This window comes from Myxine glutinosa, chromosome 5, assembly GCF_964187855.1.
Source record: "Myxine glutinosa chromosome 5, kmMyxGlut1.1, whole genome shotgun sequence".
NCBI lineage: Eukaryota > Metazoa > Chordata > Myxini > Myxiniformes > Myxinidae > Myxine > Myxine glutinosa.
The window spans coordinates 106,362,436-106,389,703 of NC_136265.1; the positions used below are offsets into that span (position 1 = coordinate 106,362,436).

The 27,268-nt window shown below is 43.6% G+C and overlaps 2 protein-coding genes across 6 annotated transcripts in view; one reads left to right on the forward strand and one right to left on the reverse strand.

Moving 5' to 3' along the window:
- Window positions 1-5,883, forward strand: part of DSCC1 (DNA replication and sister chromatid cohesion 1) — a 50,963-nt gene extending 45,080 nt beyond the window's left edge. For 2 of the 3 annotated variants that reach the window (XM_078778479.1, XM_078778480.1), the window contains exons 8-11: window positions 2,991-3,145; window positions 3,618-3,766; window positions 5,356-5,521; window positions 5,642-5,883. In XM_078778479.1, the coding sequence (XP_078634605.1) occupies window positions 2,991-3,145; window positions 3,618-3,766; window positions 5,356-5,476 (425 nt within the window). In that variant the 3' untranslated portion in view covers window positions 5,477-5,521; window positions 5,642-5,883. The remainder of the gene's footprint in view (window positions 1-2,990; window positions 3,146-3,617; window positions 3,767-5,355; window positions 5,522-5,641) is intronic. The other variant, XM_078778481.1, reaches the window with a different exon arrangement.
- LOC137427271 (ADP-ribosylation factor GTPase-activating protein 1) overlaps window positions 1-27,268 on the reverse strand; it is a 41,550-nt gene that overhangs the window by 8,435 nt on the left and 5,847 nt on the right. The window contains exons 5-12 of one of the 3 annotated variants that reach the window (XR_010984475.2): window positions 24,306-24,395; window positions 21,928-22,039; window positions 19,158-19,214; window positions 18,597-18,629; window positions 17,834-17,890; window positions 15,106-15,165; window positions 9,873-9,970; window positions 7,119-7,396 (exon numbers count right to left, since the gene is read on the reverse strand). Coding sequence is in view for 2 of the 3 variants with exons in the window: in XM_068116650.2 (XP_067972751.2) it covers window positions 7,180-7,396; window positions 9,873-9,970; window positions 15,106-15,165; window positions 17,834-17,890; window positions 18,597-18,629; window positions 19,158-19,214; window positions 21,928-22,039; window positions 24,306-24,395 (724 nt within the window). In the remaining variant the exon portion in view is untranslated. Of the gene's footprint in view, window positions 1-5,601; window positions 7,397-9,872; window positions 9,971-15,105; window positions 15,166-17,833; window positions 17,891-18,596; window positions 18,630-19,157; window positions 19,215-21,927; window positions 22,040-24,305; window positions 24,396-27,268 lie in introns of those variants that run through there. The other 2 variants (XM_068116650.2, XM_068116651.2) reach the window with 2 other exon arrangements.

Genomic DNA, 27,268 nt, shown 5'->3' on the forward strand with positions numbered 1-27,268 from the left:
GCTAGGTGGATGGCGAAATTGATCTACTGTTTGAAAATCTGCCTGTTTGAGACACAAATCCAGGATCTCCCATCTGGAACAATAACAGCCAAGCACCAGGGAAAGAAGCTCACAGAATTCATCACCTTTGCAACACTCGTCTATTCCACTTGGTGGATGCAATGCTCCATCAGTGTAGATGCGCCCTGGAATGACCTCTTCCTGTACAAGAAGCTGCTACGGTATCAGGAACTCAACACCATAGTGGCCAGTAGCGCACTGAAGGCGTTCAGTCGACACCTGTGGTACCTTACCGGAGAGCTAATACCACTGGCACTATTCAGCAGTAACACCCCAGCTCATGAGTGTCGCCTACTTGCAGACCAACTGCTCCAAAAAAGACCTGACACACCGTGCCAGCTTCCTGAGAATCGTTTCGGAACAGGCTTCGGCAAACCAAGGTTCCCAACAGAAGTCAATCTCGGCTCAAAACTTGCTGACTTTGTCACCGAAGATTCATGGTTTTTCTTCCATGTTCTGAAGCTGGAAGCAGGGTTCCTGTCCCTGGATGTTTCCGAGTGGCCTGAATCAGAATTCTACAAGAGTGCCTTGATCAATGTTGGAGCAATCAATGTAGTGAATGATTCAGCAGAACGAGGCGTGAAGCTGAGCTCCGACTTCTTGGCAGCTGCTCGCGGTGAAGAGCACTATCAGAATGTTCTCCAAGTTGTTGAAGAGAACAGAAAGATGAGGCCCAATCTGAGAAAAAGGACAACTGAACCAGATGATAAAAGTCAGGGACAATAAAGACATTGTTGGACCAAAAGTCATAAGCAGCTGATTCATGAGTTTGTTGCCTTTCTGTTTTGTGTATGTTAGCCAAATTGGCCATTATGTTCAATTAATACATTGTTGAATACATGTGTGAACTTGTGAAGGAATATAAAATGTACTTTATATCAATATCTGAACTATGTCTGTCATGCATTAATATTTTCTGTCGATGTTTGCTAACAAAATTAATCCCTACATGTGTCCTTTGTATGTATACCACCTATTTCTGTAAGCGTTTATTGCCGTTTATTTGTTTTTGCCAGTGAATATTCAAAGCAGTGGTGGGACACATAAATAGTTTCCAATCTTCTTGAAAGTTTGCCTGGCTTTCTTATTTTGGTATAGGAATACAATGAGACCAGGGACAAATTGATTCTATAAATATATATTTTTTAAAGGGGCACCGTGTGCACCCTAATGGCCGCGAGTAAAAGCTGAATTATAGGAGTCAATCTTCTATGGCCACGAGTAAAAGCTGAATTATAGTAGTCAATCTTCTATGGCCACGAGTAAAAGCTGAATTATAGTAGTCGATCTTCTATGGCCGCGAATAAAAGCTGAATTATAGTAGTCAAATCTTCTATGGCCGCGAGTAAAAGCTGAATTATAGTAGTCAATCTTCTATGGCCGCGAGTAAAAGCTGAATTATAGTAGTCAATCTTCTACGGCCGCGAGTAAAAGCTGAATTATAGGAGTCAATCTTCTATGGCCGCGAATAAAAGCTGAATTATAGTAGTCAATCTTCTATGGCCGGTGGCCGCGAGTAAAAGCTGAATTATAGTAGTCAATCTTCTATGGCCACGAATAAAAGCTGAATTGTAGTAGTCAATCTTCTATGGCCGCGAGTAAAAGCTGAATTATAGTAGTCAATCTTCTACGGCCGTGAATAAAAGCTGAATTATAGTAGTCAATCTTCTACGGCCGTGAATAAAAGCTGAATTATAGTAGTAAATTCATTCAAAAAGAACCCGGGCAATGCCGGTTGCATTCGGCTAGTAAGACTATAAAAGCCAAATCTCCAGAATGTTTCCGAATGGTGTAATTTTTGTCGTTCGCTGATGTGCGCTGACCATCTCGGTCTCTCTACATGAGACCACAGATTCATTTCTTCAGGGATTCCTTAACGATGGACTTTTCATACCTAAAGGAAGAACAAGAGGCTCTTAAAGAAAACCTTGAAAGGGAAAGTTTCTTCCTTCCCACTTTTGTATCGTCAGGGGGGGAGGGAGGGTGAGCACGCTGTCTGTCTGTCCATTGTAATTGTCTCTCTGTCTGTCTATTGTAATTGCCTCTCTGTCTGTCTTTTGTAATTGCCTCTCTGTCTGTTGTAATTGCCTCTCTGTCTGTCTATTGTAATTGCCTCTCTGTCTGTCCATTGTAATTGCCTTTCTGTCTGTCCATTGTAATTGCCTCTCGGTCTGTCTCTTGTCATTGCCTCTGTCTGTTGTAATTGTCTCTGTCTGTCTGTTGTAATTGTCTCTCTGTCTGTCTGTTGTAATTGCCTCTTTCACCGTCTGTCTGTCCGTCATGCTATCTCATAAACGGTTGTGCAGTAATTCACCAAACTTGGTAGTTGTGATCACCACAGGACAAGTAGGTGAATGAGCAGTGTCATTTTGGCTCTGCCCTTTGGGGTGGGGCCAAAATGTCAAATACAAAAATGCAATTATGGCGCATTTTAAAACGTTTTTAATGAAACTTTGTATGTGCAATTAACATTGGGGGACGCATGAAATACGTAACGATTTTTTTTGGATTTAACCCCTGGTTCTTACCCCAGGAGGTGGGAACTTTGGGGTCGCAGTGGATTTTTTAAAACTCAAAACTCTATATTGGTCAATCCTGGTGGAACTTTTTTCCATCTTTAAACTTTGCTTTTGATGGGAAGCGTGGGGATTTATGATGGCGTATAAATTGTTTGGCAGTGATTTTGTTTTCTTGACCCCAATAACCACCTTGTGGCATCTATTGGAGGGTTGGGGGGCACTTACTCTTTGAACCCCGTTCTGGGGGGTGGGAGAGCGCTTATTGGAGGAAATATGGTATTTTCACTCGGCATTAAAGTAATCAAACCAAGCATCTGTGTACACGAGAAAGCTGAATTGATGTCCCTTTGTTTTGATGCATTAAATACCGTTTTATTTTGACATTGGTTCCCCTTCCCTGCTGTGATGCAGCTGAGGTGCACTATGCTCTGGACGAGGTGCGTGTGTGCTGTGCCTTCGCGGAAATGCTGCTCTGCGCCTCCATCTCATTCAATTTGTCCGAGTTCATGACTGTGTGGAGCCAGAGCGTACCAGAAGGCATGCACACAGACCTGGTTCAACTCGAGGTAAAGAACACCTACACAAGCATGTGGGATTTCACTCGGCTGATATGGTTGTTGTTGTTCGGACCCGGACAGTTCTCTTGAACAAGCCCGTGGCACGGAGACAACCACTTGATCTCCCAGGAGATCCTCCACATCTAGGATGGTGTAGCCACGACAGAGTTAGAGAGAATTAGAGTTTGTGAGTGAGAGAGACATAGAGAGGGAGAGAGACAGACAGGAGGGAAAGGGCCGGTCCATGAGGACACAAACACGTATCTATTCTTGTCCGCAGGGTACTTTGAACGTTTCGACATCGACACTAAGTTTAGCACATTTGTCTCCGATTTGATTATTTATATCAAGAGGTATAAACCACTGGTTTCCAAAATGTACCCAAAGAAAAATACGATGTGATCTGTTGCAGGTGCGGCAGGTAATTTTTCAATTTGAGATTCATTCCTCAGTCAGCACCTCATGCTTTCCTGTGCTCTAGGGATTGGTATTGGTAGATCGGGAATCCTTGCCACCAGTCATCTCCCTCATGAGAATTACGGATCTCCCCGAGGACGTCAACGAACGGTTCAACCGGCTCTTCACTCTGCGATCAAGGTGGCGCGAGGATGACATCGTCCCATACATACGGTGAGGAACTCGATGCTTTGGAGCAGTTATTTGGGGACATTTGGAGCAGATATTTGGGGACATTTGGAGCAGTTATTTGGGGACATTTGGAGCAGATATTTGGGGACATTTGGAGCAGATATTTGGGGACATTTGGAGCAGATATTTGGGGACATTTGGAGCAGATATTTGGGGACATTTGGAGCAGATATTTGGGGACATTTGGAGCAGTTATTTGGGGACATTTGGAGCAGTTATTTGGAGCAGATATTTGGGGACATTTGGAGCAGATATTTGGGGACATTTGGAGCAGTTATTTGGAGCAGATATTTGGGGACAGAATCCTTGAGTGCAGATAATTTTGAACACCAGTAATATCCGCTCCTCACAGGTGTGAATTATGGTGTCGTGGCCCTCTCCCTCAAGCAAGGATCAGTGGTTGGACAAATATCAACCAATTGCACCATTCCACATGTACAGGCAAAAATTGTCATCTCCCCACCCTCATTGGAAGGAGTGGGCGATATTTTGTGCCCATGCCCTGACCCTGGGTAACCCGAGCACGTATGCAAAATTTCAGACATTGGCCAAGCCGTTTGATGCTATAGTTATCAGACATAAGGTTGACAGGGTGGTCTGGAGGTTTGAATCCCAACCCAACCAAAAACTGTCATCCTGGTATTTCACCAGTTTCACCCTCGGACGTTAAACCAGGCGTCCCATTTAAAAATAAATAAATAAATATATGTACACAAGATCGAGGCTCGTGTAAGAGCTAACATTAACATTAATCACAAAAAGACAAACAAAACATATGATAAAGGGAGCGGGAGACAAGATGGGGAGAGAGAGGGAAGCACACAAGCACAACAGTAGAGAACAGGGACATCGGAAGATCTATGGGAGGGAGAGGGCTTGGGGGGAGGAGGAACGGGAAGGGGGGTGGGGATGGGAGAAGTATAAAACACATGAACACCATGGACTTCCAGGAAAGAAGTCGGTATTTCAAAAAAGTGGATCTGGGGTGAAATTAATGGGGGTAGAAAAGATGAAGGTTTTGGATGGGGGAAGATAAGAGATGGTGGTGAACAGCTGATTTAAAGACCTGGAGGGAGGAGTGGGATTGAAGGGAGTGAGGGAGTTTGTTCCAGAGGTGGGAGAAAAGAGGAAAGAAAGAGTGAAGGTGAGCAGAGAGTCTTGATTTTGGCAGTTTAACCATAAGAGGGTTGCTGGCAGATCTTGTGCGACCTGTAGGAATATTTGGGGGACAGCCCAGAGAGAGCTGGAGGAGCAAGGCCGGAGAGGAGTCGGTAGAAGACAGGTAACAGACCTTTACCTGGTGGATAACAGAGCCAACCCTCTGCTTCACGAACAATAGGTGAGCTATCGCCGGCCACCTGAACAAATTCCAAATTCCTCCCTTAACTCCTGCTGTGAGAGGGATGGCAAACCCCCTAGCATGACCCGGCCAAGAAATCGCTTCAGCAGAACCAATGCTCCGCAACAACATGACACATCCAATCGGGAATTAGACAAATTGCTTATTTTATATCGTCGGATTACCCACAATGATTACCAAGCAGCATCGGTGTTTGTACCTGTTTTCCCAGAGACCTGTGTGGTGAGAAGCAGACCGTTGCGGCCTTGCTCACCAAGCACACACGATGTTCTGTCCATCGTGGGGTGAAAATGTACGGCGCGCGCCGCCCCATCCACCGACCCACAAGGTAGCTCCACGCTCGGTCCCGACTTCAAATCCTCAGTCGACGGCAACAGGTACTCGTGCACACCTGCCTTGCGGTGCCCCCTCACTACGCTACCTTGGTTTTGAAATAAGGAAGGCGATGAAAATGAAGGAAGGCATTCCAAAACGGGCTTTAATTGTCATTTTGTCAGATTAAACGAAGCAAGACCAGGATCATGCACAGCAAGCGGAGAGGAACGATTCACAGGGAATGTCGAGAGAAGGATCAATTAGAACGAACGGTCTCTTTCACAAGTTACAACTTCTTGAGTTTTAATGTCGCACCTGGATATGCATCCCAGGTTGCGGTAATATCCACGGTGCTTAGAATTTGTGATGCAAACAAACCTTACTTACCACAGACTTTCACAACGAATAAAAGATGTGGACATCATTCCTGACGATTGTGATTATACTCATGGATTCCCACATATTGGACAAACCACGTGGGGAAAAGAGGGATTGCCGAGGAAATTCGAACGAAGGAGCAACGTGACTTGTCCATGTTACACCGACGATCTCTCCCACCTGGGATTAAACTTCGTCCTGCAAAACTTACAGCGGGATACAAAAGGAGTCCAATCGATGGTTTAGGATGAGGTTTCCAGGAATGTTTAAAAGAACCTTCCAAATTGTGACGGACACACAAATGTCTGAAATTGCAACCACCGCTGTGGGGCCCTGACCGCCGATCTTGTTCGGATCGCAAAGTCGCAAGACCTGTCCTACCTGTCCACATAATACTACAGCCGACTGAAAATTTGGCCTCGAGTTGCAGTAGATTACGCGAACGAGGTGTCGCAAGGAGACGGAAGGGAAGTGCAGGGATAGAACATCCCGAGTGTGGCGGTGAAGCGTCCCTGCTCCCGTGCACCGCACGAAACGGGGAATGTAAATCGTCTCCATTTGTTGCTCAAACATCTCCCACATGATCACGATACAAACTCTCCGTTCAAATCAGGAGCCTTTGTGCGCAGTTACCCAGAATGCAAGGCTCGGGCCTAGTTTGACCGATTGGTTATTACAGGACACCGCCAGATGAAGTCCCTTCCAAAGGGGTGTGGCAGGTTTTTTTTTTTTAATGACCATCTATATAAAGGATGCAGATCACCACCAATAGGCCTACCTGTCCACACCCAATATAACCTGATGCAAATATTGGGTCTCTGTCCACCACCACCACCACCACCCCACACCAGGTAGAATCCTTCACGAAGCCACTCAATATTCACACCTGAGTCTCACCTGCTAGGGGTCTACTAATTGGTGGTGCCCTCATTTCCAAGTACATTTATTATTTTAGCAAAAACCCTGTTTGTGTGAATTGGCCCCACCAAGCCACCATCTTGTCCATTTATGTGCCTCCAAGTCCACTGTGATTTATACCATGGCGATGCTAAAACATTGCGGTTGAAGAACAATGAGATGATCTTCTTTTTGTGAATGGAATCACAGTTCAGGTTTACATTAATAATCACCTCTACGGTTATTAAGCTTGCACGATGCACATTTTTAAAACACCTTTTATCCGCTTCCATTACTGTTCCGATGATAGAAAAACCAAATCTGATTGGATGAGAACATCATGGCTACGTGTAACACCTTGGGAGTAGTGGTCGGCTGTCCCACCTTCAGGTTAAAATTCGAGCCGCCGACGGGCACCACGATCGAACGTGGCCGAGCAGGTGCTCTACCAGCCGTCGACGGCCCAATTGTCTGGTGTGGGATCTTCTTTTCCCTCCAACTCGTGCTTCGCGTCCCAGTTGTCCCAGCTGCCCCAGCTCTCCGCCGGGACACAGCTTTGGCCCGTAATTTCCGCAAGCCCCTCCTTCGTGTTGCTGCCCACGTTCTGATAGGACGAATCGTCTTTCTGCCCGAAGCCGTCCCAGAATTCCCCGCCGAGATCACTGTGCACACAAAACAAAGAGTGCACAAACACACCGTCAATGCCAGGCCAAGAACACTCACGTTGGTTATTCCAAACAATCACGAAAGTAAGAATACTGTAATCACTCGTGTATGAATAAACCACACTTTCCCCCCTGAAATATCTGATCAAAATTTGGGACGCGTGTTATCCACGGAACCGGAGAGCTCAATTCCTCAACCGACACAAGACCAACCGTCGTCACTGGAATTGTATCTGAAAAGAGATTACGGTCGTTGGGTACTTTCAATTCTTGGAGTTTGAAGAGTTTCATTGGACGTTCATCTGTTGAGAGGGCCAGCAGGATGGCGTGGAGGTACGTGCCCTCACCTCCGATCCGTCTCGCCTGGATTTGAATCTCCACCCAGCTATAAACGGTCACCCTGGTGTTTTGCAGACATGGCAAGGGATCGATGTGTGCGCCATCCATTGGACGGACGTTAAAACTGCACCACCTGCGGCCATAAGTTGGACATGAATGATCCCAGTGTCTTTCGGGAAGAGCGTGCGACTTATCGCTGGCACCTGGAACAAATTTAACATTGTTGCCAAAATCACTTTGTCAAATATCACATCAGACTGGATATGTACACTTGTCATACAATGGTGTATGTAAGTATGGGTTATGTATACAGGGTGTTCCAAAAAGACCTGGACAACTTTAGGGTGTGAATATATTTAGCACCACAAATGACACAACGAAACCCTTTGGTTTATATGATACAGGAACTCAAGGTTGTGCACACCATCACTGCACTTCAATGTGAGCTCCACTTGCCATGCACGGGACATCAAGGCGGTACATGAGTTCTTGCCATGTTCAGTTCAGCATGTTTGCATCCTGCAGGTCTGCCATCTTGGTGTTGTAGACATCATTTACAAACCTCAAATAAGGAAAAATCAAGGGGACGGGGGTCGTTTTGTCTGGTGATGGTGGGGACAAGGTGGTTGGTCCGTCTTGGCTAATTCGGCGACCTGGAAATTTTTCATTCAGGACGGCTTGAACAACTGAGGCCCAATGAGGGAGAGCGTCGTCCCGTTGAAAAATGATATTGGGTTGCAGGTATTCGATCTGTTGGTAGGCGAATCCAATATGTTCATGTAAATTGTCGAGTTCACTGCATCCTCCGCAAAGAAAAACGGACCCACCAAGCGGTCATGGAGAAGACCAAACCACACACTGTCCTTTGGACTGTCGTGTATGTGTTCAATGACCACGTGGGCATTTTCAGAGCCCCAGATCCTCACATTGTGCCGGATGACCTTCTCCGATACATGAAGCTTCGTCTGTGAAAAGTAACCTTTTTAGGTAATCCTCGTTATCATCTATGCGACTGAGCATTTCCAACGCAATGTTGCACGGGGAGGATATTTAATTATTTGGCATGGGGGCGGTGTACTTTGAGTCACTACCTGCTTATAGTGGTAGTGACTATAAGCTAACAAACTCGGTGCCAAAGCACGTGTTTATATTCACCAATCTGTACTTGTATCTTTCTTATTTCCCCAAAGCCAAATTTCCCACGTTCTTTCCAACCACCTCTACCCTTTCCTTCATGCAGTACACGAAGACTTGGAAAATGTTCTGTATAGTCCTGAGTAAGAGACACTGAAGTAAAAACAATCGATGTTTGAGCATTTGCTTTCAGGACGACATCACCAACTTGGTTGGGCCTTCTGCCAATTTGTCATCTCTGCACATTTTTACGGCGTAGCCCAAAGGGCAAAGCCATCTAGAACAGTGTTTCTCCGTCTCTATATATGTCCCCTCAAACGTATACCAGAGCTGAGGGTCTGGTCACATGACAGGGTGATGTGATTACGTCTGATGGCGGTACGGCTGACTCTCCACACACCGCCATTTTGATTTATATGCCGTTCATGCCATTCTCAAATCCGCAACAATATCATTGAACCTGTCATATCACAATCACCATGCTCTACCTTTACGTTTTTCATTCAGTATGAAACACAAACAAACCGATTGTTAAAATGACCATCAAATATCAAAAGCATCGGCGTTTCGTCTTTTCCAACAAAACAGTACGTACCCAACCCTTGTGGGGTATAATCTAGATTACAGTAGATCTTCCCTCAGTTCTGTAAGTAAAACTTACCTCATGGATGTCGGGATTCCTCCAAATTTATTTGTTTAATGTTATAATAGCGACTGTTTAAAAAGCTAAGCATACGTGTTTGTAGTTTATAATCTTTTACAAGCCCGGCTACGCCGCTGTTAGACTTTCGGTCTTGTTAATCTGACGTGTCCCACCTCCCTTTAGGTCATGCAGATAGTTCCCAAATATTTAATTTCCTTCTACCCTCTTCCTCCCAACTGTTAAGTCGATAAAATAATGAAATGATAAAATAATGAAATGACCGTTATGTCTGTCCTCCTCTGATGGACAATTGAAAGAGCGAAATGGTACAACAAGTGCAAAACCTGTTGGCCATACCTTTGTGAAGAGTTGGCTCCCGGAAGATTTTCATGACTCTCCTTTGCTGCAAACAAGTTACTCATTTCCCTCCAGCCTTTTACACTTGCATCCTGCATCTGTAAAAAGCCAAAGCAATTGAAATGATCACTTTTCCATTGGGATGGGTGAAAGAGGGGAAGATGGGGGTGGGGGGAGGGGCAAACTCCGCAAGCGAGCTACCTAAATGCTGGGGAAAAAAAATACCAACTACCAAACTTGGACCACACCAGTCAGCAACATTGAAACTAACTACCAGTGAGCTTCAGGTGACCATTCAGGCGTTTTCCTTACCTTCATACCATTAAGTTAAATGGCAGGAAACATCCACAAATATAAGGTGAATTTGTGTGTCCAAGTTATAAAAACTAGGCATGTGTACGTGTCGGATCTCGTGTAGGTGTCGGATCTCGTGTAGGTGTCGGATCTTGTGTGTACGTGTCGGATCTCGTGTGTACGTGTCGGATCTCGTGTGTACGTGTCGGATCTCGTGTGTACGTGTCGGATCTCGTGTAGGTGTCGGATCTCGTGTAGGTGTCGGATCTCGTGTAGGTGTCGGATCTCGTGTAGGTGTCGGATCTCGTGTAGGTGTCGGATCTCGTGTAGGTGTCGGATCTCGTGTACGTGTCGGATCTCGTGTGTACGTGTCGGATCTCGTGTGTACGTGTCGGATCTCGTGTGTACGTGTCGGATCTCGTGTAGGTGTCGGATCTCGTGTAGGTGTCGGATCTCGTGTAGGTGTCGGATCTCGTGTAGGTGTCGGATCTCGTGTGTACGTGTCGGATCTCGTGTGTAGGTGTCGGATCTCGTGTACGTGTCGGATCTCGTGTGTAGGTGTCGGATCTCGTGTGTAGGTGTCGGATCTCGTGTGTAGGTGTCGGATCTCGTGTGTAGGTGTCGGATCTCGTGTGTAGGTGTCGGATCTCGTGTGTAGGTGTCGGATCTCGTGTGTACGTGTCGGATCTCGTGTGTACGTGTCGGATCTCGTGTGTACGTGTCGGATCTCGTGTGTACGTGTCGGATCTCGTGTAGGTGTCGGATCTCGTGTACGTGTCGGATCTCGTGTGTACGTGTCGGATCTCGTGTGTACGTGTCGGATCTCGTGTGTACGTGTCGGATCTCGTGTGTACGTGTCGGATCTCGTGTGTACGTGTCGGATCTCGTGTGTACGTGTCGGATCTCGTGTGTACGTGTCGGATCTCGTGTGTACGTGTCGGATCTCGTGTGTACGTGTCGGATCTCGTGTGTACGTGTCGGATCTCGTGTGTACGTGTCGGATCTCGTGTAGGTGTCGGATCTCGTGTGTACGTGTCGGATCTCGTGTGTACGTGTCGGATCTCGTGTGTACGTGTCGGATCTCGTGTGTACGTGTCGGATCTCGTGTACGTGTCGGATCTCGTGTGTACGTGTCGGATCTCGTGTGTACGTGTCGGATCTCGTGTGTACGTGTCGGATCTCGTGTGTACGTGTCGGATCTCGTGTAGGTGTCGGATCTCGTGTAGGTGTCGGATCTCGTGTGTACGTGTCGGATCTCGTGTGTACGTGTCGGATCTCGTGTGTACGTGTCGGATCTCGTGTGTACGTGTCGGATCTCGTGTGTACGTGTCGGATCTCGTGTGTACGTGTCGGAACTCGTGTGTACGTGTCGGAACTCGTGTGTACGTGTCGGATCTCGTGTGTACGTGTCGGATCTCGTGTGTACGTGTCGGATCTCGTGTGTACGTGTCGGATCTCGTGTGTACGTGTCGGATCTCGTGTGTACGTGTCGGATCTCGTGTGTACGTGTCGGATCTCGTGTGTACGTGTCGGATCTCGTGTGTACGTGTCGGATCTCGTGTGTACGTGTCGGATCTCGTGTGTACGTGTCGGATCTCGTGTGTACGTGTCGGATCTCGTGTGTACGTGTCGGATCTCGTGTGTACGTGTCGGATCTCGTGTATACGTGTCGGTCGTTTTGCCAACGGGTTTAATCAAAACACAGCATATTGTACTTCACAAACATTGCACGTCTATTTGTGAATCTCAATGAGGATGTAAACATTAAGTGACGTGTGAAAAATATGGATCTTTTATAACACGTAGTTGTTGTAGTGGTGGCTGTGATTGTTGTCAAGTTATCACCCCACCTCCCCCTCACCCCCCACCCAAAATTAAAAATAAACACAAGAGGGTTAAAATTCCGTTACACACTATGCAACATGGGGAAAATAATAAATAATTTGGGAAGAGATAAAGTGGAATAAAAAATGAAAAGGAGCTGGGGAAGACGATAGTGAAAGAGGGACAAACAATGGTGGAGTTTTGTGGTGAGAAGATGGATTAACGGAGGTGGACATCTCCACAGAACATTATCATGGACCACCACAAAAAAAGGTGCCCCAGATGTGCAAAGGTCACAGATTTCACAAACACGAGGCCTGTGCAAAGTGTTTGTCTGACATCTTCATCAGCAGAACAAAATGGTCGACAGGAAACGAAACTAAAAACAAACACCCCGACAGACTTGTGTACAGGCCAGATCGAAACTCTCATTCATGATTGGTTGATAACGTGACCAATGGAGGCCGTTTTCTCTTGACTGATGATGACAGCCACCAGAGCTACTGAGTGATCAAATTTTAAAAAATTCAATGCTTTTCAGGATTTAAAAAGCAGTTTTCCGATTTTCCATTGTATTTCCACTGGTATGTTGAAAGATGGCAAATCGGTGGGAGAGATGGACAAATGGGATGGGGAGGGGAGGGGAGCAAAAAGCGATGAAATAAAATTTCCAAAGGTGCGTGAAGCAAAGCAGAATGAAAGCAAAGGTAGAGGTAAGACCATTCAGGTGGGGTTTGACTCACCGAGCCACCGATATGACCAGGAGAGACAGAGATAACCAAGTCAGTTCATCAACACAAATAAAATGGCGAAAGCAGTACTGTACATACAAACTCGGTGAATTTGGTTACTGACACCACCCAGCGATACTGTACATACAAACTCGGTGAATTTGATTACTGTCACCACCCAGCGATACTGTACATACAAACTCGGTGAATTTGATTACTGACACCACCCAGCGATACTGTACATACAAACTCGGTGAATTTGATTACTGTCACCACCCAGCGATACTGTACATACAAACTCGGTGAATTTGATTACTGACACCACCCAGCGATACTGTACATACAAACTCGGTGAATTTGATTACTGACACCACCCAGCGATACTGTACATACAAACTCGGTGAATTTGATTACTGACACCACCCAGCGATACTGTACATACAAACTCGGTGAATTTGATTACTGACACCACCCAGCGATACTGTACATACAAACTCGGTGAATTTGATTACTGACACCACCCAGCGATACTGTACATACAAACTCGGTGAATTTGATTACTGTCACCACCTAGCGATACTGTAACAAACTCGGTGAATTTGATGACTGACACCACCCATTGATACTGTACATACAAACTCGGTGAATTTGATTACTGACACCACCCAGCGATACTGTACATACAAACTCGGTGAATTTGATTACTGTCACCACCTAGCGATACTGTACATACAAACTCGGTGAATTTGATTACTGACACCACCCAGCGATACTATGCATACAAACTGTGAATTGGATTACTGACACCACCCAGCGATACTGTACATACAAACTCGGTGAATTTGATTACTGACACCACCCAGCGATACTGTACATACAAACTCGGTGAATTTGATTACTGACACCACCCAGCGATACTGTACATACAAACTCGGTGAATTTGATTACTGACACCACCCAGCGATACTATGCATACAAACTGTGAATTGGATTACTGACACCACCCAGCGATGCAAAAGCAGTGCTGCACATACAAACTCGGTGAATTTGATATCTGCCTCCTCCCAGCGATGTGACGTTTCCCTCAATATCTAAACTCAAATGGATGTTTCGTTTTTATTACCTTTTACACCTGTATGATACTTAAGTTTATCATTGGTTATATTTTAGCCATCAAGATATACAAGTGGTACAATTCTCTGATTCCAATGATTAATTCCTCATTTGTCGGTTTTTGTGGTGCGGACATTATAACATTCATTTGCTTGGGCTGGCAGGATGGCCTAGACCCTACAGATGCACACACACGTCTGAGCTGTCTAGTTTGGGTTTGAATCCTGGCCCAGTTATAAACTGCCACTCTGGTGTTTTGCAGGCCAGGCGATCTAACATCGAGTGTGCCATCCCTCTGATGAACCTTCAACTAGGTATCCTGTCTGCCAGCATTAGATGGTGGACGTTAAAGATGCCAGGGTGTCCGTGAAAGGTAGACTAGTTTATTGCTGGCAACGTGGACAAATTCCTGCCCAAATTGCCTGACCAGCTGGCTCATGAAATAATTCAGCCCCAAAACATTACCGAGTCGACCCAACAAAAAGGTGGGAATAATCAGGGCCTCAAAAATGTTATCCTCGTACATACAATCTTCATAAACTTCAGTAAAAGCCACAAGTTTCCGGTGCAGATGAACTAACGTGGTGCATGCTGGCGTACCACCTCATTTAACATCGTCTTCCCTTGGTCAACACAGGAAATTCTCTTTTTGGATTACCCGATATTAAACAGGACTGGAACACCACAAAAAGTTTCAATGCCAAATGAATCGTCCTCGATTTCAAAAGGTCTCAAAATCTGGTTTCTGAAAGGAGGAAAGTTTGAATACTACGTTGAAGAGCAAACTCCTCGGACGATCATGATCGTAGGAAGCATTTTTGCTCAGGATGTCGTCGTTGCCGAGGTTTCGAGAGTGACATGTCAAAATTGCCGGAAGAATTACACAATTGTGCGGCAAATTGCGAAGCTTGGCTTTTAGAGTGCCAAGATGACCCCTTACGGTGCAAAGCCGTGAATAATCTCCGGGAAGAGAGGGCCTCTAAGCCTCCGTGGCTCACATACGTGCAGAGGAACGTCGGAGGCCGCCATATTGTTGTGCTCCAATCGTCGGGTTTAACCAGAAACTATTCTCCCTCTTTCCGTGTAATGGCTGCCCAGCATTCCTAAAGTTTGCTAACAAATCGCGAATTTAAAAGAGAATATTTTGTTCACAAAAAAACAATTTACATTTTAGCGATATTTTCTGCACTGTCTTGACAAAAACATTTCTTCGTGCTACGAGTGTCAGCACAGACCTGATGACGTGCACGTCGCATCGATTCCGCACGTACCTTTGATGCAATGTTTGAGACCGAGCTTGTCACATCGTCGACGACATTTCCTTCCTTCACCTGTAATCAAAAGGTAACTTGGTAGTACTGTCTGGCTTCACAAACAGAATTATTCTCCAATGCCAAGTGCTAACTAAATAGAGGAAATTAAAAATCCATGGGTTTACGTTACAGTCTGGGGAGAGCAGGCACTTTCAAACCCCGTTGTTTATTTATTTATTTTATAAAAGTAACCAGGCTCGTGGAATAGACTGAACGTACTTCACATGTAGGAAATAAGCAGAGATCAATATACTTTCACATTCATTAATTTTAAAATTGAGGCAAAAGGGAAAACAAGAAGATTAGGAAGTACTACAGCACAAGGATGAAGGCAGTGGAGGGGGAAGGGGTAGGAGAGGAACGGCAGGTGAAAGGGGGACAGGTTAACAGTGGGTACAATAACGCTTGGAGAACCAAGTATAAGTTGTTCTGTATTGTCAAGTAGGAATGGAGGTAGAAGAGCGTCGACACATCTGCTTTTCAGAACTGAGAATTAGAGTACATTTGCCCATTGAAACTACATAAACGCAAAAACCTTGCAGTGCAAACCGATTTGGTCATCAATTCACTCTGCGGATCTGAGCAGCCCGTCGACAGGAGCACAAACGCAACCCAGAACGAGGAGACGCATCACGGCTGAACGTCTCAGATTTGCAATCCAGGTGCTCAAATCACAAGATGGAAAATGTGTAATTTAAAGGTGAACCCAAAAGCTCAGACCACCTCGACACTAATCGATCCCTTGGTACTCTACAAAATAGATATGATGTATCTTTTCCGATTTCCAATTTATAAAGTTAGTAATTTTGCAATTAAAAGTCGAAATATTTTTCTTCTTCATAATTTGCCGTGACGTCGCACCAGGAAGTTGAGCGCCAGATCTGTACTATCTACGGGTTACATTTGATTGAACTCAAACGCCAAATTTTCGAATTTCTAAAAATATTCCTCGTCAATGTTGCCTTGGTGGTTGTAGTAATACAAACCGAGAATGGAAACTTGCTACACCATGGCCGAAAGATCAGAGGGTTGCCAGAAATTGTTGTTTGGTTTGTCCGAAATACCCGGGTGTGGATCGGGCCGACAAGACGTTCACTTTTGTGCTCGGGACATTTTACAGAGAATTGTTATGAAACGGCAGAGATGGCTACAGATCTTGTGGTTATCGGACACAATGGCGGGTCACGGTACGCCACAGACGAATGGATCCTAGGAAAGTACGAAACGGGATGATCCTGTAACATATAGTTACAGGATACAGGACACTGGGTCAGCCTGCTATGGAGGAACAAAGCGGTGTCCGAGTGTGCTTGGGCAGTGTCCGTGCCGTGCCATATTTCTTGAGTAATACAACTGATTCATCAAATACAAAATCCCTGATAAACTGCAAATTGAACGGAAAAAACAAAACTGACCAATCTGTTCTCAAAATGGGACCGGCGTTTTCATCTGCGTTACTAACACCGCCATCTTCACGAGCACCATGTTTATCTTGAATCACTCGCACAAGGCTCAAAATGATACGGCTCCATAATTCCCCAAAAAGTGTTTCCATCACTAATTTTGTCTCCAATAATTTTTTCCATAATCCTACTGATCAGTTTCAACCTACTGAGAACCTTCAGAGTTGCTAATAATGAATATGAATGATCGTTTTAAGGCCATTTTCCCCGCTAGAGCGGGGGTTAGCCTTGCGGGCCCCATGGCAATCATGGTTTCCTGTTTGAGGCAATGTTTTTATGGCCGGATGCCCTTCCTGACGCCAACCCTTGGTCACGCTCTTACGATGCGCAGGGATACGGTGTACCTATTCTAAATCGGGGTATACACCGGGATAATTAATCCCAGCAAGCTGGTACTCAATTTGCCGACCTCGGAAGGATGACAGGCTGAGTCAACCCCCCTGGCGTTAATTCAGCGATCGACCGGGATTCGAACCCAGGATCCTGGGATCCCAAGCCGGCACCCTAACCGCTAAGCCAACACCAGGCACCAGTTGCTAATGATGATGGAATCCGAGCTCGACATGCAATGTTCCTCGATATGAACCGCCATTTGGATCAAGGTGGGTTTATCATATGACATCATTGGCGAAATCAAAAATCGACACTTTAGGGCTGTTTGACACTTTGTTGTTGGGAAAATAATTTCAAAAGAAATTTTCACTTCAAATTAAACCGCGATTAATGATATTCAATGGTTTTCAGAAAAATTAATGAGCGTTTGGGTTCCCCTTTAAGGTTTCAAAAAAGGACGGGGTCTAAGGAGAAAATCGGCACACATCGTGTGCTGGAAACATTCCGCTGCTACATGTGCCGCTCATGCAACCTGGAAATAAGAGCTGCAACCACGAGATTACCCCTGGTGGCCTGAAGTTCAATGGATGTCACGATATACCAAGCTATCCAATCACAACATTCCTTTACACGGGTTTAATCCAATATCCTTTTAAAAACTTGTCTCTTATTGCACAAAACATGTCTTCGACCCTCATGTTATCACAGCTTCTGTCATTTTCAAACTGCAGAACAGAATCCATTCACATTCAGGTGAAAATTTAAACAACATTCAGAACTTCTTTTTTTTTTAAACACAAAACAATATCTCATATATTAAAATTAAAAAGCAGATTAAAGGATTTGTGCTTTCATTAATTATTTACTTGAAATGTGGAAGCAAAACCAACCTTCTCCTGTGCTGGTTTCAACACGGCATCATTGACCGATTGTCCCAACTCTGTTGCCTGTGGGATTAGGAAGGACGGGGATTGTGATGAGAAGCGATTGCAATGGCAAAGCAATCACAAAAACACGTCAACATGTAAAAGCAACTGCACACAGTGACAAAGTCGACACTCTGCATCAGAATGAGCGACTGTGAGGAACCACATGCAGATGACCTCGATGTCGTTTGCCAAGACGGAAACGGCGATTCAACTTGTCGGACATGCGCTACACACAGCGAGCTCGAGCTGCTCCAAACAGGTTCAATGGAGGGGATCGCTGCGGTCATAACGTAGGCAAGATGACCACACATGTCCCAATGCGGAGCGTGGAATAATGAGGAATAAAACCTTGCGTAAAGAAAGGTCCTCAGGTTTACTGTACCGGCTCGTGTTTCTGCTTCCACAGCTACATTCCCCCGTGTGAGCAAACGTAAAAACAGGGTGGGTGAGAGAAAGGAACGGTTGGGAGAATTGGGCGTGAAGACCACGCTGAGAGTTGCAGAAGATGAGGTCAAAATCATGACAAATGCAAATTAAGGGTCGTCATTATGAGGCAAACATGGCGACGGAACAGAAGCAGGCTCGAGTATCGTGAGAGTGTGGGAAGGGCACAATTGGAGATTAGACAAGGAGGGAGGGAAGAAAGTTAAATCAAATCAAGAAGAAACACGTGATGGGAAGGAGGTGGTGGCTGAGGGGAATGATGGGGTAAATGCTGCTGTACCTTCTGAGATGCTTGGCTTCCGAGCTTAGTGGCCTGCAGTGGTGAACAAAGACATAGAAAGGTTACCATTTTACAAATACAGCAAGGTGAAGGGTTGCTTAATTTGTCGATTATCGACGAGGCTATAGTCATGTAAAAATCATGAAAACCATGTCAAAATTGTCGACATGTTACCAGGGTTTATCCTGCAGAAGGGAAGGCTTGTAGAAATTTAAAAGGCCAAATGGCTTGGTTTTCAAATGCCTTTTTGGGAGGGGAAATAAGATCCGAGCGCACAAGGCCCATGTTGGTGCCCAACAAAGATTATCCGGTGGCCGAAACATTGGACTAAGAACCTTTGCCCCTTCTTTGAAAAAGAAAACCCGAGTTGGTTGGGTGTCTGCAACCACAGCTCAGCGGAGCCCACAATCACAGTGATTGTTTTGTATTTGGGATGATAAATAATCCACAATATTTCATGACTCGATGCAGAGATGTTCCTCGGGTGCTTTGTGACAAATAATGACAATTTAATTCAACAAATTGGTGAAGAAAGATATTCGACCATCTCGTAAAACTCACGCCCTCCTTAGCCGCTGCCGCAAACTTGCTTGCGCTGACAGCAAAGGTGCTCCAGCCCTGCGGGGAAAAATACACCCAGTTTATGCTTGGATTTCCTGGTGATTTGATTTATGCTTTTTCGAGATATTGATATCAACATTGTAGTTTAAACGAGTATTCAGAAATAATAAACAGAGCCGCTCAACGTAAAACACAACAAGAGCGACAAATGCTTTGCAATGCATGCCACCCTACCGACGTCCAAAAAGGGCATAACGCTCAAAATTTGACAAAACGCCCTGAAAAAGTCCTAGTAGTGTCCATGTGTTTTATACCTCTGCCATCCCCCCCTGCCCTCCCCCTTTCCCATGCCCTATCCCACCAAGCCCTCCCTCCCACAGATCTCCTGATGTCCCTCTTCTCTGCTGTTGTACTTGCGTGCTTCCCTCTCTCTCCCCATCTTGTCTCCTGCTCCCTTTATTGTATGTTTTGTGTGTCCGTTTGTTTGTTTTTTGGGGGTTTTTTTGTGATTAATGTAATGATTAATGTGGACACCATACGTACTGTAATTTAAAATCACCAATCTTTGGTGGTTTTTAAATCCCTAATGAAAAAAAAAACGATTTTAACGATCGTTTAAAAAAAAAAGAATCAGGATATTGTGCTATTAATAAATTCCAAATTTATATAATAATAAATAATAAATTTATTTATTATTTAATGTTATTATATATTATAATAAATTTAATGTTTAAATAAAATATTAAAATATTTATTAGAAATAATATCTATCTATAATTCCAGTAATCTCTGTGTGTGTGTCTGTGTGTGTGTCTGTGTGTGTGTATGCGTGTGTGTATGCGACCGCTGTTTCTTGACAACCACCGGTCCGATATACTTGAAACTTGCCAGGTATATTGCTGGGGACCCGAGGATGTGCCTTTTCAAGGTTTTAGATTAATCGGAGAAGTAGTTACCGAGCTATGTCCAAAAAACGATTCAACCAATCAGAGAGCAGCGAGCTATCACGTGTGCCGAATGTGGCGAACAGACTCTGCCTCGGACGGCACATTTGAGAGCGTATTCATTTATTTCACGTTGGCAAACTATGTTGCCTTTAAACTATGTTTTAAAACTAATTAAAACTAATTTGCGATTCATTCGCTTTCCTGCGCGTTTGTGCACGCGATGGCGATTTCTTTACCAAACTCCGCAAGCCGTTCGCTTTGGACCAAACCATTTCATGTAAATAGAGGGGGGGGGGATTGTCACCGTACTCGCAAGCCGTTCGCTTTGGACCAAACCATTTCATGTAAATAGAGGGGGGGGATTGTCACCGTACTCGCAAGCCGTTCGCTTTGGACCAAACCATTTCATGTAAATAGAGGGGGGGGATTGTCACCGTACTCGCAAGCCGTTCGCTTTGGCTTTGCGAATGGACCAAACCATTTCATGTAAATAGAGGGGGGGGATATAATTTTAGATATATATATAGTACGGGCATGCCCTAGTAATAATAAATTCCAGAATATTTATATAATAAATAAAATAATAATAATAAAAATAGTGCTATTGAAGTAGGGCAGAAGCAGTCCCGAATACCACCCTTATACACCACCCCCATCAAACCTTTGTTTATATTCAAGTTCTGCAAAACTGGAGGTTCTTGGAAGGATGATGACAGGCGATTTGTGTACTACAGTCTTCAAGTATATAATTTAAATAAAGATTGTAAATGTCCTATAAATAAATTAACTCCTTATTTTACCGCCGTTTTACCCAGTGTCTATTACATCACCCTATCTAACACGTTACATTAGTTCTTCGTGCTTGCTGTTTGTGTCCTTTATAACGTCCTTAAAAACAGTAGGTTTCCTGTTTGGAATGATTTTTTATTTTGTTTTACTGCCAGACAGACAGACAGACAGACAGACAAAGTAAAACATTATCTCACCACACTGAACCAATTGCTCAATTGCTCAACACCGTTTTCGCTTCATGAGTGCAGGGTAATAATAAACTCCTTGACTAAGACTACAAATATTTAAGAAAATATTAATGAGTTGCAAGTGCTAAACGAACACAATGATGGAGGATGAGATTGAGATGGACATAAAAGGTAAGAGGAACGGAAACCTAAAAGGAATAAGCAGAAAGTAGAGCATTATTTACACGTAGTTGAGCATTTTGTCAAATTCCTGTTTTGTGGATTGCTGGTTGTATCTATGTAGCTAAATAACAATATCTGCTTACATTTCTATATCTACATCGATAGCCTGGTGTTGGGTAAACGGTTAAGGTGTCTGGCTTAGGATCTTAGGGTCTTGAGTTTGAGCCCCTGTCATGTCATTAACTGGCAAGATCGTCAGTGTCCGTCAAGCTCATGCCCTCTGCGGAAAGGAATCGACCCACGGGTGCAATCCTGGCTCAACAATTTCCTCCCCAATGGTTAGGATGGCATTGCTAAAGAAGAAGAAGATGGCTGGCTGATACTGTACCACTGAACACTGCTTGGTTGTAGTGGGTGGTTCTGTGGGTTTTACAGACTACAACTAAAAGCTGTAAGGACCTTTTACTGTTAAAACGAGCGCACACGCGCACACACGCGCACACACACACACACACACACACACACACACACACACACACACACACACACACACACACACACACACACACACACACACACACACACACACACACACACACACACACACACACACACACTTAGCTGTAACAACACAGCGTTAGCTGTAACTGGTGAAAACAAATCAAGGTAATGCTCTTTTACCGAATATAGAGACGTCATTGCATTGTTCAGAACATCTTCATCTCGTTTTTCATTGGCCACCGTATTCCCAAAGCCCACATAACGATTGTCCTGGTTTCCATATGCAGCGCCGCTGAAAACAAACAAGAATCAGCAACCTGTTATACACACCTGGTTATTGGGAAAAGCTGTTCATTCCAAGCCTTAAGGTCTTCCAACACCTTCAGCTGATTACTAATGATGCAGACCAGGTAAGCGGTTAAAGTAGAAATCTGGTTTGGGGGGATGAGATGGCAAGGTAACCTAAAAATTAGAAATTATAAACAACTATCAACGCAGAGCGCTCGTTAGTCTCGCCCTGAAGAGGATGCGACACTATTGCAATGCCCCTATCTGTCTGTCTGTGTGTGTACGTGTGTGTCTATATATCTTCACTTTAAAAATGGTTCTCTGCAACCGCTTGTCTAATCAATACGAAACTTTAAACATATGAGGGACACCCATGGAGAATATTCTATTACCAACTGACGTCATAGGTCACATGGTATAGCAGCCATATTGGATGGATTAAGGGGAAAAAATTGAACATCATTTTCTCCAAAAACACTGAAAAAAATGAAACTACGCATGTGTTATCAACTCGCCATGAGATATATATAGGGCGATAATGATGATGTCATCGGTGAAGTGGTATTCCAGCCACAATTGGTCGAATTAAAATCTTTATCCAAATAATCTGAAACTTCATATATCTGATCTATGACCCGATGTGAGTGAAGAATTACATTTATGACGTTCATAACCCATGCCATTGAAACCATGTGACATAATAGGGTGCATGGGCCATGATATATGGGTTTATGGGCCATAATAGCAGTGTGCTCAGTTAACAATGTGTTTCTGTTCAGAATGAACGTGCGAGGCGAGACTATGCGCTCTACGAGTGATGTTCTAGTTTTGTGTTGTAATTGACAACTACATTTACATTATGGATCATTTGGTCGACTGAACTTTAAGGGGTAAATGGCCGCTTACTACCTCTTCATGAATAGCCCAAATTATTCCCACCTAATAATGGACGGCACACAAATTGATACCTCGCCCGACATGTGAAGCACCAGAACGACAGTTTACAGCTGGGTGGAGATTTGAAGTGTGCATACCTGTAAGCTATCGTACCAACCCATATGGACTTGCATGGAGTCCTTGTATACGGAGTCGGTACAGAAGTATTGCTTCTTATTTTATTTCTCACTAAATATAATTACAAACAAATACAGATAAATTCAAAGTACACCGCCCCCCCGCCAAATAAATAAATAACATCCTTCAGCGCATGGCATTGCCGGGTCGCCTTCTGAGCCCGGCGATACCGCCGTGCAGCACATAGAGACGGTAATGGGAGGGAGAGGTGTACAATAATTGATTAATTAATTGCATAATTAAAATCAACAAATAATAATCGTAAAATAATTTCTTAATCAATGGCTAATAGCATACCTCAACATCCAGTGTTTCATTCAAAGCTGTAACCTTTTTGAAAATTAATTAAACAAGTCATTATTCGAAATAATTAATTGATTAATCAATAAATAACTAATCGATTAATTGATTATTCAATAAATCAAAAATATCCTTTATAGCCACATCACTTGGTTAGTGCCATGGCCAGATATCAGCTTCCTAACTCAAAAGGTGCCTGAGATATTGCCCAGATGAGAAAGAAAATAAATAAGTACTTAATTGAATGACTGATCGTTTTAAGGCCATTTTCCCCGCTAGAGCGGGGGTTAGCCTTGCGGGCCCCATGACGATCATGGTTCCCTGTTTGAGGAAATGTTTTTATGGCCGGATGCCCTTCCTGACGCCAACCCTTGGTCGCCTCTTACGATGCGCAGGGATACGGTGTACCTATTCTAAGCCGGGGTACGCACCGGGATCATTCATCCCCATGCAAGCTGGTACTCAATTTGCCGACCTCGGAAGGATGACAGGCTGAGTCAACCACCCTGGTGTTAATTCAGCGATCGACCGGGATTCGAACCCAGGATCCTAGGATCCCAAGCCGGCACCCTAACCGCTAAGCCAACACCAGGCTTAATTACTCGATAATAATTAAGTAATTAATCAATTAATTCATTAATCAATTAATTGATTAATCAAAAAACAAAAAATAACGTTTTTGCCAAAGCACGTGCTCACTATTGTGCCGAAATGTCAGCTTTCCAGCTCAAAGGATGGCTGAGATATCGCCTGGACAATCAAACATCCAAGAAGACGTCATGCAGAGCAAGATACATCGTGACCTTTCATTGTGATCTCACAGAGCTTTCTTAAAACGCTCTGGTTCCAAAATAAAAAATAGGAGCCATTACATTTTATACACTCAAGGCACTCACCCTTGATACGACAGGTTTTCATCATTTAGCCAATCTTCATAATCTTTGTTGGTCGCTGCAGAAGACGTATGCATTTTCGATCCACCAAAACTAATGAGAAATAAAATTGAGAATATAAGAGAGAAAGACAGCATTAAGGGGCGGACAATTAACGGATGAATCAAACAAGTCAGACACAGATATAGGAACGGAACAAGCACAGTGTAATTGACACACATCAAATTCACAGGCCCCACAGATCACAAGCACTAGGCTCGATGGAGTGTGCGATTCCAACTACAATATTATAAACTTGTCAGCTTTTAACACCTCTCGACATTTACAAATAATCATCTTACCTCAACACACATTACAGAGCCACATGTGACAAACAATCAAATCAGGAACACCAGCGATAACGAAGCACAAAACGCAAAACATCACCAAACTCACGAAGAACCGGTGACAATCTATAGCCTTTGATTTTTCGAGAACCATTCCCCAAGTTAACACAAAGACATTGACAACTTACAGCCATCTTGAGTACATATGTGTATATATACATATATATGACAAGGATGGTGGACTGTTAGTCCGTTCCCTGGTACGTTGATTGGCTGTGTGATTCTAGGTGCACTGCGATTGGCTCCTGCCAAGATTATCGTATCGGCTTATTAAAAGCTGATATTCGAAATCCGATTCAATATTTTTACGATAGGAACTGATGGTCTAAATAATTATGTCGAAATCTCGAGTGAAATCAGAAAATAATTCGGAAAAACAACTTTTTTAAAACCTGATATATAATTAAATAATGCTCTCCGCATAACGTGAGGTAAAACCGCTCTAAACAGAAGTGTTATATTCACAATCGCCATGAGTTCCCTAGAACTTTCTGTTCAGTGTGAAAAACACCAACAGCGACTATTAAAAGCATCATCAATATCGAAAGGTTGCAGCCCATCGGCGTCACAAGCGTTCTTGACAGTTTATGTACGCCCCAGGCTTTAAGCCTTCCAGCCTAGGAAATAATTCCCTCGTGGAATTTGAATCAATCCAAGCTATATAAACATCGTGTATTATAAGCAACAGCAATGTTTTGGCTTCATTCCATAACCCGAGTTTTTTTTTTTTTTCGAGGTATCGAGCAATCAAGCCATTCTATGCCTATGCACCGCCTCATTAAAAATATATATTTCTGAAACAATCGAGGCTGTGCTAAAACGTGACCCACATCATTTTTTTATTATTATTTCTGAAGCAATCGAGGCTGTGCTAAAACGCGACCCACGTCATTTTTTATTATTATTATTCCTGAAACAATCGAGGCTGTGCTAAAACGTGACCCACGTCATTTTTTATTATTATTTCTGAAGCAATCGAGGCTGTGCTAAAACGCGACCCACGTCATTTTTTATTATTATTTCTGAAGCAATCGAGGCTGTGCTAAAACGCGACCCACGTCATTTTTTATTATTATTTCTGAAGCAATCGAGGCTGTGCTAAAATGCGACCCATGTCATTTTTTATTATTATTTCTGAAACAATCGAGGCTGTGCTAAAACGTGACCCACGTCATTTTTTATTATTATTTCTGAAGCAATCGAGGCTGTGCTAAAACGCGACCCACGTCATTTTTTTATTATTATATCTGAAACAATCGAGGCTGTGCTAAAACGCGACCCACGTCATTTTTTTATTATTATTTCTGAAGCATTCGAGGCTGTGCTAAAACGCGACCCACGTCATTTTTTTATTATTATTCCTGAAACAATCGAGGCTGTGCTAAAACGCGACCCACATCATTTTTTATTATTATTTCTGAAACAATCGAGGCTGTGCTAAAACACGACCCACGTCATTTTTTAATTATTATTTCTGAAACAATCGAGGCTGTGCTAAAACGTGACCCACGTCATTTTTTAATTATTATTTCTGAAACAATCGAGGCTGTGCTAAAACGTGACCCACGTCATTTTTCATTATTATTTCTGAAACAATCGAGGCTGTGCTAAAACGCGACCCACGTCATTTTTTATTATTTTTTCTGAAACAATCGAGGCTGTGCTAAAACGCGACCCACGTCATTTTTTATTATTATTTCTGAAACAATCGAGGCTGTGCTAAAACGCGACCCACGTCATTTTTTATTATTATTTCTGAAACAATCGAGGCTGTGCTAAAACACGACCCACGTCATTTTTTAATTATTATTTCTGAAACAATCGAGGCTGTGCTAAAACGTGACCCACGTCATTTTTTAATTATTATTTCTGAAACAATCGAGGCTGTGCTAAAACGTGACCCACGTCATTTTTTATTATTATTTCTGAAACAATCGAGGCTGTGCTAAAACGCGACCCACGTCATTTTTTTATTATTATATCTGAAACAATTGAGGCTGTGCTAAAACGCGACCCACGTCATTTTTTATTATTATTTCTGAAGCAATCGAGGCTGTGCTAAAACGCGACCCACGTCATTTTTTTATTATTATTCCTGAAACAATCGAGGCTGTGCTAAAACGCGACCCACGTCATTTTTTATTATTATTTCTGAAACAATCGAGGCTGTGCTAAAACACGACCCACGTCATTTTTTAATTATTATTTCTGAAACAATCGAGGCTGTGCTAAAACGTGACCCACGTCATTTTTTAATTATTATTTCTGAAACAATCGAGGCTGTGCTAAAACGTGACCCACGTCATTTTTTATTATTATTTCTGAAACAATCGAGGCTGTGCTAAAACGCGACCCACGTCATTTTTTATTATTTTTTCTGAAACAATCGAGGCTGTGCTAAAACGCGACCCACGTCATTTTTTATTATTATTTCTGAAACAATCGAGGCTGTGCTAAAACGCGACCCACGTCATTTTTTATTATTATTTCTGAAACAATCGAGGCTGTGCTAAAACACGACCCACGTCATTTTTTAATTATTATTTCTGAAACAATCGAGGCTGTGCTAAAACGTGACCC